General features: G+C 38.0%; 2 protein-coding genes across 9 annotated transcripts; one reads left to right on the top strand and one right to left on the bottom strand.

Annotated features, from left to right (window-relative positions):
- Nucleotides 1–1,467: 1,467 nt before the first annotated feature.
- Nucleotides 1,468–5,376, bottom strand: LOC128886984 (transcription initiation factor TFIID subunit 6-like). 2 transcript variants are annotated; one of them, XM_054142326.1, is made up of 9 exons: nucleotides 5,186–5,376; nucleotides 4,865–5,082; nucleotides 4,449–4,767; nucleotides 3,961–4,364; nucleotides 3,666–3,869; nucleotides 3,394–3,576; nucleotides 3,077–3,293; nucleotides 2,659–2,990; nucleotides 1,468–2,560 (listed from the first exon to the last, which is right to left on the bottom strand). In XM_054142326.1, the coding sequence occupies exons 2-9, from the start codon at nucleotides 5,012–5,014 to the stop codon at nucleotides 2,465–2,467; spliced, it is 1,905 nt and encodes a 634-aa protein (XP_053998301.1). In that variant the 5' UTR covers nucleotides 5,015–5,082; nucleotides 5,186–5,376; the 3' UTR covers nucleotides 1,468–2,464. The 2 variants fall into 2 exon arrangements, with proteins under 2 accessions (XP_053998301.1, XP_053998302.1); XM_054142327.1 differs by having other exon boundaries at nucleotides 4,865–5,100.
- A 135-nt stretch (nucleotides 5,377–5,511) lies between these two features.
- LOC128886985 (RCC1 and BTB domain-containing protein 1-like) lies at nucleotides 5,512–10,131 on the top strand. 7 transcript variants are annotated; one of them, XR_008459941.1, is made up of 11 exons: nucleotides 5,514–5,720; nucleotides 5,901–6,130; nucleotides 6,218–6,420; nucleotides 6,509–6,667; nucleotides 6,740–7,001; nucleotides 7,084–7,211; nucleotides 7,288–7,560; nucleotides 7,665–7,789; nucleotides 7,873–7,973; nucleotides 8,042–8,206; nucleotides 8,279–10,131. XR_008459941.1 is itself a non-coding variant. In XM_054142330.1 (10 exons), exons 2-10 carry the CDS (start codon nucleotides 6,052–6,054, stop codon nucleotides 8,149–8,151), a joined length of 1,431 nt encoding a protein of 476 aa, XP_053998305.1. In that variant the 5' UTR covers nucleotides 5,512–5,720; nucleotides 5,901–6,051; the 3' UTR covers nucleotides 8,152–10,131. The 7 variants fall into 7 exon arrangements, 2 of the variants coding, with proteins under 2 accessions (XP_053998305.1, XP_053998303.1); XR_008459940.1 differs by having other exon boundaries at nucleotides 5,515–5,720; nucleotides 8,299–10,131; XM_054142330.1 differs by having other exon boundaries at nucleotides 5,512–5,720; nucleotides 8,051–10,131.
- The last annotated feature ends 880 nt before the right edge of the window (nucleotides 10,132–11,011 follow it).

The raw sequence follows: 11,011 nt of genomic DNA on the forward strand, positions 1-11,011 counted from the left end.
ACCCAGACCTAACCACCCAGACCTAACCACCCAGACCTAACCACCCAGACCTAACCACCCAGACCTAACCACCCAGACCTAACCACCCAGACCTAACCACCCAGACCTAACCACCCAGACCTAACCACCCAGACCTAACCACCCAGACCTAACCACCCAGACCTAACCACCCAGACCTAACCACCCAGACCTAACCACCCAGACCTAACCACCCAGACCTAACCACCCAGACCTAACCACCCGACAACGTGAGGGAGAGCTACCAATCTCTTCTCTTGGGAGGAGAAGTCCTTCTACGTTGCCGGTCGGCCATTAACTGGTGAAATGGAAAGGGTGCAGAGCCCTCCCCGGCACGGCCGGGGAGGGGGGGTCGCAGTCGAGTCGGTGCGCGCGCACCGGTCTTCCCTCCGCGTAGACTAGACTTGAGTCTAGTCTATGTGGTGGTGGAAGACCGGCCCGTGCCGACGCAACGCGGCGCGACTCGACTGCGACCCCGAGGGAAAGGATTTAGAAGTTGTATATATACGAGAGAAAGACTGCTCGAGCGCTTGCGAGAAAGTCGCTGACTTGACGCTGATGTCCCTCTAGCGGCGAGGAATGCGAAATCTATTGCTACTGTTGTGTTGCATTCGGTTCCGACAGCGGAAAGTAATAATTATTATTATTTATTAGTTACTATCGACGACGTACGATACCGCGACTATGATTCCGTTAACCCTTTGCACTCGGATATCCAGTGGGGATAGAGTCACGTTGTACGTGACAGATATTACAAGATATGTTAATTAATTATTTCGACCGTGTTCCCTTGGATAAACGTGTGCTTATGGAAATGGGGAAATTGCGACAGAAAGCGGGCCAACCATTCCTTAACTATGAATAGTTGTTCTCTTGAAAGAATATCAAGTAAACGGTTTCCTATAAGGAGTGTCATCTATGTTAATGATCAAATGTGCCTGTCCATGTTACAATATTGTTAAATGTTATTTACGTTAACAGGGTTATTATTATTATTATTATTATTATGTATTGTTCGATAGTAGCTTACATACATAGCTTAATATGTCTCTGGAAAGATTGAATTGCATTGCATTGTACAGTGCCATAAGAAGACAGAATAAGTATTAAGCCTGTTTGATCTACATGATTTCAGTTTGTATTGATGTGGGCCATGATGCTATCTTTATTTTAATTAAATTCAATATCTACATCCACAATAAAGAGAAGATGCATGTTTAACATTGAAAGAGAGGGAGAGAGAGAGAGAGTGAGTAATTCCATTATTATTGTTTAGTTACTTGATACTTCAAACTAAAACACATCAATTGTTTTTTGTTATTCACTTCTATACGATATTCCAAAGTAAACATCAATTGAATCTTATGCCACTTGATTTATTAGCAGGAGAGAATATGATTTCCATTTAGGATTTACTACCAATTATAAGTTCGCTCCATATATACATTACTTATGCCCCCATAGGATATATATTACATATATTGTAATATATATTCTTCAAAAAAAAAAAAAAAATTAATTAATCATATATAATCATCACACCAACCAAAAACACACGTTTATGAAGTTATATACTATAATTTTACTTATATATACTCTATACTACTTATAAATAAATATACTATACTATAACATTAAATAGTATACAAAGTTATATACTATTACATGTAGTGCCTATCTTATAGGCAGAGTGCAGAGGGTTAATGGCAACAAAATTTCCCTTTGAGAGAAAGCTTTCATTTAGTTATGGGTTAGGTTACCTTCCACGCAACTCACATGTTCGTTTATTCAAATATAGATAATCGGACAAATGAGACAAGAGTAAAACATTTCCATTCCCTGTACACACATAGGTGTAGTTAGAATACATATTCCATTGTATTAAAATGAATCTTTTGCCGATAAATCACATTGTACACTGCAACGTGCTAATACACATCCTTCTATCAAAGGGTGTACGTGTCGTTTAAGGAAAAAAAAATATCTGCAGCTAACATCCGATAACCTCAATGTTATTAACCTTTGAACTCGAGAGATGACTGACAGCCCTAACTTATCCTCGATGTAGTTACTCCAAAAATGACATGTAACTAGCTACCTTGATGCAGTAAATCTACTGCGATAAGGTTTACAAGGTTTAATTTTATTTCAATGTAATTCCAATTATCAATCGTATAATTCTCGGACAGATAAAGGAAACTTGATTATTAAATCAAGTTGCAATCGTACAACTTCCAAGACAATATATCGCTTTACATTGTATTGTACAAAACTAAGAAACCTTTCTACAATTATTGATACATACTAGAAAAGAGAGAAAAAAGAAAGAAAAGAAAAGAAAGTAATCGTTATTCTTAACATATGTTAATAGGCATATTAATGTTTCGCATATATTTTTATATACAGTATCGGAAATTTATAAACAAGTCGCAAATTAACTTGGTCGTCACTGAAAAGAATGCTGTTCTTCTTCCGGACTTAGAGAGCATTCGACACTTTGTTGAGACATGAAGACATTTTGTGCCTTCGGCGTTATACTTCCCTACAAAAAAAAAAGAAATAAAAAAAATTAAATTAAACAAAATAATTATCTCGACTCTGCTCGAACTACCTATAATTTTAATATTACATGACGCATACCTGTGTTACCGTAGTAGTAGAGTGAGTACTGCTCGACATACACACGACTACTAATTTCGGTGCGCTGCTCTGCATATGTGTCTTTTGTTGGACCACGTTGGTTTGTACAATTTTATTAACTGGTTGTTGCTGTTGCTGCGGTTGTGGTGGTTGGGATTGTTGTTGCTGTTGCTGAATCGCACTGGTATTGATATTAGAAGCAGTTGGGGTTTGCGATCGTGACTGCAAAATTACAAATTTTTGTCCGCCGCTTGTAGCAGTACCCCCGCTGGTTCTACTTGTACCTAACATTATCGTTCGTCCAGTTTGTTGTCCAGGACTGGAACTCGTCACTGGAGTGAAGAAAAAGAAAAAAACAATTAATCGTACATGAATAACGTAAGCATACACGGTATTTCGTATCGTTAAATTAAATTACCAGCTTGTACGATCGTTTTTCCGGTACACGTGGGACCTTGCTGACTCGTCGTTAGAGCCGTTGTTGTCGACGCAGTGGTCGCTAACGTCGCTGGCTGTGTCCGAGCTTTTGCAACTGCTGCGCATAACGCGGGCCCTATGTAACCGTAATCCTGTTTGTAATCTTCGACGTAATCAGGCGGAGATCGCACTGTTTTTAAAACTGGAGCCACTGATTTCTGTAAAATCTCTTACGCTTTAGTATATCATTTCCCATTACTATACGATCGAATTCCAATTGGCGAAAAAAAAAGCAAAACAAACATGTACATTACGTACCACAAGTAACGTTTTTATATGACCCGCTCCATTCTTATCCACGCTTGACAAACCTGGTCCTTCGATGCACGATTCTATGCGTTCGGAAATCGATTTAATTTTGGGAATGACCAATGCTTTTATTACCTCCGGACCTAGCTCGCACAGTCCCTCGATCGCACCATAAAGGGACGCCAGTGGAGTCTGAAAAATAATAAAAATGTATTTCATTCTTCTTACACCCTCACACATAGTTTACGTGTCGTGGTATACGTCATAGTTGTGTACCGTACCTGACTATTTTTAGCTAATGCTTGACTAAACATTCTAGTTACTCTTGTTTGTACGTTATTCGTAGATGTGTTAAAATTTTTACATATTTGAGCCATAAGACGTGAGGCGAAATCTCGCAACGCCCAATGATTATCTCCTTCTGGTCTCATACATAATTGTCGCGACACTATACAAGTGGCGATAGACGGAATCAATTCGTGTAACTGTAAATTACCATACGATGAAAAGAAAAAAAACGAACGAGTAAAAAAAAATTCGTTAGAAATTATATAAACCAACAACGAGAATACGCACGTATTTTTCCAAATAAAGACTAGGATTATCCAAAAGAGCTTTAACCATACGCATAAGATAAATAAGAAGAGCGAGATGATTTTGTACTACGTTCACACGAACACCTTCCGCGATAAAAGTGCACATTCGTGCCAACATTTCGTGTAAACCAGGATCAGCGGAAAGCGACTGAAGTGCTTCTGCTCTGCGTGCCTCGTCCGATCCCACGCAAGCTTCCGTAATTTCTTTGTAATACAATTGTTGTTCGACGCTTAATTCGTGAGTCGCTAATTGCTTAACGTGAACGGTTTCTACGTTACGTAATTTCTGACTCTTTCCTCCACCTCCTGGTTTTCCAACGCCAATGTTCTGACTCTTGTTCGATAGTTTACTCGTTGGGTCGACGCTCTCCAACTTTTGTACATCTATTGTACCATTCGTTAAAAAAAATGACATTACTATCGCGAAAAACTAGTTTTACCTGATATTGTAACTTTCGCTATATTTACCTTTAGAAACTGGCGGTGGATTCTCTGGTATCGTGGGTTGTACGCCATCTATACAAAGCCAATGAGCGCGCAATGTAATTTCTAGGGGTAACTTGGGCCATGTTTGTCCACTGGACATAGATATAACTTCGTTCAGATCGATTTCTTTTTCTTCTACGAAATGTAATTCTCGACCACCGCCAGAAGCAAAGCGAAAGGGTACGTGGTCCTTGGCGAAAAATCCATAGGTCGGTTCGATATTCTTAATTTTTAGAGCGTGATCTATATCGTGAGTCGTCATACGTTGACGTTTTCCATGTCTCATAAATTTAGCGGCATCCTGAATAATTAACGTTCGAGTTTAAAACCAATTTTTATGTATACATTACACGCTCTACGTTCGAGAGGTTACGTTCTTTGCGAAGAAATAAACAAACCTGTATAATTTCCTTGAGTCTGTAGCTTACATCTTCGGCGAGATCTTTGGCAGCTTCGTCGGGAAAATTTCCAACGCCTATACTCTCTGCGATTACTTTTATCGACTCCTGGGACAATGTAGTCCCGTAAACTGAATCGCTTTCGTTCATGGTGATTATCGCATTCCATGCGACACTCGTTAAACCGTCGTTATTACTTTTACAGATGTAAACAGCAGCTAGAACAAGTAAGAGTTCTATGCAACGATATATTTTTGTATGTGACTACACATTCCAAATGCTATTTGTACGCGTTAATTGTATATTTTTTAAAATTCTAACCTCAAACGAAACTCCAACGATATTTACTCCGCAATTGTTCGCAACTACTATTCCTGTGTATTCGTCGTGTCGCTTATCCGGTCCTCAAAAGTTTCGGCATTTCTGATCAGACAGAAGTGAAAGCGTCGTCTCTTTGTATTGCATACTAATTTTAAAATTGTTCGACGTTGCGAAGAATAGAGATATTAGACGCTCTGTTAGAGCGTCGGTCAGCGTGGCTGACTTCTGTACAGTCACGTCAAGTCACGTACTGCGTACGGTCGGGTACAATCAAGTACAGGCTGTGCCCACTGATATGTGTATTGACGACGGAACGAACTATATACATAATACAGACAGAGCAAGACAGAGTACATCGGTACATGCGTTTCGAATTTCGATGCACTTGAATTCATCAATGCATCTGCACTGCTGTGCAATGTGAATTTGTGACTGATCGTGACCATTGTGATTAGATATTGTGTTGAAATTTGCTGAAACAAATTCTTGATCGGAATGTTTGTGTAAACAGTGCTTGTAATTTCCTTTCCAGCAGGTACATGGCAGATTCATTTTTATCCTAAAGAGATTCAAGTTATTATTCCGTTCGGAATGTCAGTTTATCGGTATTTACGATAAATACGACTTCTTCTTCAGTTTCTCGAAAACGAACAAAATAAATGTATATAATTTTTTGATTTTTAAAATTTCATGCTTTTTTTTCCTGTTTACCCAGAGATTGCTGCAGCTCCCACCGATCAAAATATAATACTGTTAAAGTAAATATCGATAATCGTTTTAATAATTAAGAGCCAAAGCGTTAAAGTGGAATGCATGGAATCGATAGAATTTGATGGCAGTTTGATAAACTACTTGGCGATGCAAAAATGTCTTTACAGAATTGGCCAGTATTTAGTTTCCTAGAACCTAAATTTATTTCAAAAATTCACATGGTGATTGTATATGGTAATATAATATTTGATACATAAGAAGTTACTGCCATACGTTGCAAGGTTTAAACGATATCTAACAATGTTGGATTTTGGTAAACAGGTAGTTTAGGTAACGAAGCGTTAATTGTTACCAAGGATAAAATGGTATACGGCGTAGGAAAAAATGCATGCGGATGTCTTGGAACTGGTGACCACGACGGTACTCTTTGCCCAAAGAAAGTCGATGCGTTGCGTAATAAAGATATAAAACTTTTTGCTTACGGCAAAGGTCCCCATGTTCTGGCCCTTACAGCAGATGGACAGGTATTTGTAACTTGCACGTGAGGAACTATATTAGATCGATAGTATAACGTTCCAAGGAATACATGGTATCGCATCGATTGCACGCAAGGTATATTCCTGGGGGTATAATACTTACTACGAACTGGGTAATGGAACTACCACCCAAGGTTCGAGGCCAGTTCTTGTAGGAGGAACCCTAAGCGACAAATTTGTTGTGGATATAGCCTGCGGAGGTCATCATTCTTTGGCGTTAACAGACGACGGGGTGGTAAAATGGAAGCTTCGAGATAAATACGATCAAATTCTAAACGGTGATCAAAGTTTGCGTACGTTTATTTAGGTTTATGCATGGGGTAAAAATAGTTTGGGACAAGTAGCTGCCACTGTTCACGTATATCAAAGTACGCCCAGCAGAGTCCATTCCACGTTAGCTGACAAAAAAGTCGTTTGCATTAGTTGTGGTCATTCGTCGAGTATAGCGGTCACGAATGATGGAGAGGTTTACAGTTGGGGTTCCAATGCAACCGGTCAGCTAGGAATTGGAAATTATATTAATCAACTGATACCGCATAAAGTCGCTCTACCTTCCGGAGTTATAATAAGTACTACTCGATTATTTTTTTCTTGCGATATTCCAATGAAAATTGTACAAAGAGTATTAATAATATTTGTCCGTAAGTATAGAGAAAGTAATGTGCGGTTACTCTCATGCTTTAGCATTGAGCTACGAAGGAGTCCTTTATGTGTGGGGTGAAAATAAATATGGCCAATTAGGACTCAACGATAAAAAAAGTTACAATTATCCAGTTAAGGTAAAATAACGCGGAATAATTATGATATGCTACTGAATTTAAAAAAATAAAAAAATTAAAGCAATGATTTCTTCAGTTAGAGTCTCGAATAATGGGAAGAATATTGGATGTAGCAACTTCCCATTATAATCACATAAGCATAGCAATGACCGAAGCCAATCAGATATTTCTATGGGGTCAATGCCTAGGGCTAAACGTTACAGAGCCGATACAATTTCCGGTAGGGTGTATGCATGATGCTCTTGCGTATTATGCATCGCCCGGCGTCATGCATCAGCCGCTTATTCTTCACGACGAAAAGGAAGAAATGAGTTTAACGGATTGTCTGAAAGAAGCATTCGATGATTCGGTATGTATATTTCGCTATCTTATGTATGTATATATTTCGTGGTTTTTTTTTTTTTTTTTTTTTATATATATCTTTCATTAGATTCCTGTTGTTTGTTTGCAAAGAGTACTAGCGATCTCGTTATACAAGTGCGAGGAAAACCTATTTATGTACACAAAGCTGTTCTGAAAATACGTAGCCAATACTTCAGAAGAATGTTTCGAAATACTTCTGAAAAAGAGAAGCAAAGGTAGATCGATTAATTTCGTACGTATCGTCTGCATTTTTTTTGTTTTGTTTTGTTTTGTTTTTTAACATTTTTCCTACTTACAGTATTATTATAAAACATCAAGAGTTTTCTTACGATGTGTATAGAGCTTTCTTAAAATATTTATATACCGACCAAGTCGATTTACCTCCGGAGAGTATTCGAGGTAAATATTTCGCTACATTTTTTCTTCTATTTTACTGTGTATTTTGTATCTTTTGTTTTCACGGTTAGAACTCTTAGATTTAGCGAATATTTATTCCGAGAGCCAGCTAAAGGAATGCTGCATGCAAATGGTGATGAAACCGAATACAGTGGACAAACCTGTACCGGCCTCTCTGTAGAGTACTGCCGCCGTTACATACATATGTACGTATAACACCCGGCCGTTGTAACGAGGTAATATACCGTACTTTCTATTTCATGCGTTTTACTTCGTAATATGGATATCGTTTAATTTGTTTCTGATAGTTGGAAGAGTGTTGTTTTAGATTTACTTTGAAACGTATGAAACGTATGGAATAATACAGACTTGAAATTTTGCTCGACTAGATGAATCCACGGTACACTTGATACGTAGATACATATATTCTTAATAATGTGTATATAGATTCTGTATAAAACGCGAGACAAACACTGATTGCGTGAGATTATTTTTCGCCAAACCCACGAAAATATTCGAAATAGCGATATTAGATATGGAAGTATGTATTTTATCGTGTTCGTCTGTTTCGTTCGATTGATGTTTATCGTGTTATCTGTATGTACAAACAAATGGATTTAAATAAAATTTGTCGGGTACCTGAAGGATCATTTCCTTTCTTCCCGTAAAGGATACGTCAACTTACATATTCTCGCAATCGTTGGTACATTATTTTTATTACGATATTCTCGATATATACAAGCAGTAAATTTTTGTTCGTATAATATATACGTAACTACCGATTAATAGTAATAGGTAATAATGTTATTTAATAAATAATCGTTATGTTTTGTGTTTATATTTATGTGTGTAGGTAACATTAAGGTAATCGGTTTGCTGTTGGGAAAGTTGTGTGTGTTCGTTTTGCGCGACCTTCGCGATTGCACTGCCCGTTGCAGTTTTGAAAATTCTTCGATCGAACTATTTTATATTGATTTTCGTTGATTGAAAATTTCGAGTAATCTTTTGATTGTGTTTATTACGCTCGAATCGTTCTTCTGATATGATACTGATTACAATTTCTGAATATACACACGCAAACATATAGTATATATAGTATATATCTTTTTCGGAAACTGTTTGTCAAGCGTGTATAGCTCTTATCGTTTCGTACTTTGCGAAAGATTAAAACACTCTAACGCGATGTTTGCGAGTATATTTATTTTCGTACGGACTGGTGGCCAGGAAATATGCATATCGAATGGAGACGATCAGTGGTAGTAATTGATAATGCATCGGGCAAAGCAATCCTATGGCAACCGATTGCGGCAAGAAACGTACACGTTTTATGTATCCGATACGCGACAACAGTGAACGAGAAAATGCGAATGATGTCGCTTCGCCTAAAAAAGACGTCGTATTAAATTCGGTCAGTTAGTCGGCTAGGATAATTAATTAATTATTTCTCTCTCTGTTTCGTAGTTAATTAGAGCGTATTTAGGCCTGTGGGCTACTTTTTCCAGCGACTCGCTGTGAATCCCATTGACAGAAGTAACATATTTCTCTCGTCTTTATGAAAAAAGATGAACAAATAAATAATTTAAAGTAACGTTTCCGTTCTCTCTTGATCGTACCAGCGATCTTTGCGTCTATTTGTTTCTTTTTTATTGGACCAGAATTGCGTTTCGAACTTGATTTTCGCGTCGTGTCGATCGCAACAGGAAGCGGACGAACAAAAAATGTGCTGTTTGTGATAGAAACGGGATAGAAACGCTGCATCTGTAATCGTATGTGCCCTCGAGTCACGATTCACGAGAATCAACACCACGTATACATACCTATAACCTGTCCTTTTTTTCCCAATACATATGCCATTCTTATTGTTAGTATCGAGATATGTACATGTACACGTATTTGAGATATTTACATGAATTCGTTATACGCTGAAAATCGATCGTTTCGAATGCAGATTCGCAAGATATCTTGTTCGTCGTTACAGTTATATGTATGTTTTATAATTATCGTGTCTAGACGAGCAACGATTGAAAATGTTGGCGAGTACCAAGTAGTTGTACGTAAGTATCCCTTTGAAAATTTCGTTTTTTTGTTTGCGAGATTGATAGCACGAACAGTGGTGGTAATTTTCTAGAAAGCCAGCTGCGCGCATTGTTATCAAAATGGCCTCGAACGATTGATATCGTCCCGATAGGTCAAAGACTTGGACATGCCACGCTTTACGCTTATTGTATCGTACATAAAAATTATATATGTATAGGATCGCGATTAATTACATCGTGACTGATGAAAAGCACATTGTTTTTTTTTTATTTTCTTTTTTTTTCCCTTTTTAAATTACTTTTACGTGTGTCCTTTGTTTTCGTTCGATTTCATTCGTACGCAACGCAACGCAACGCGACGCGACGCGACGCGACGCAATCCTTTGTATAGCTATAGATCAACGATGTAAAATGTATCAACCTTTGTACGTAACAATATGAAATTCTTCTGTCGACTACTCGACATCTATATCATTGATCAATGTCGTTAAAACTTGTCGCGCATGGCTTTACTTTTGATTTAGTAATTTCATGTATTCTACAATATTACAATTAACCAACTCCGTTTTAACACAGAGATTTCATTTCTACTATAAAACAAAAGTTGCATAAGGAATCGCGAGGAAAGCGATCGAAAATTAAACGAGAAAATGAAAAGAGAGTCGAGTTGAAAGATTGACCTACTATACTACATACATGACGCTATAGATTCGGTTGCATCGAGATGGCCTAAGGATATGAAATAAAAATCAATAGGAACGAACAGGGTTTCATGGAAACGTTCCAGAAACGCGTCATCTTTGAATTCCTCTACGTAACCCGTTCAAAATTTGGCCAATTGGAGTTGCGTTTGGATCGAGAAATGTATCCATCGGCCTGTTTCATCGTTCATCGATTGCTCTTTAGTTTCGACTAGTAGTGGATGTCACAGACGAAATGAACGTTGAAATTACGAGTGGAAAGAAGTGAGTATTGCAACCTCACCGCGCGCGCGCTTCGCATTTG

This window comes from Hylaeus anthracinus, unplaced genomic scaffold (genome assembly GCF_026225885.1).
Source record: "Hylaeus anthracinus isolate JK02 unplaced genomic scaffold, UHH_iyHylAnth1.0_haploid 11985, whole genome shotgun sequence".
Classification (NCBI taxonomy): domain Eukaryota; kingdom Metazoa; phylum Arthropoda; class Insecta; order Hymenoptera; family Colletidae; genus Hylaeus; species Hylaeus anthracinus.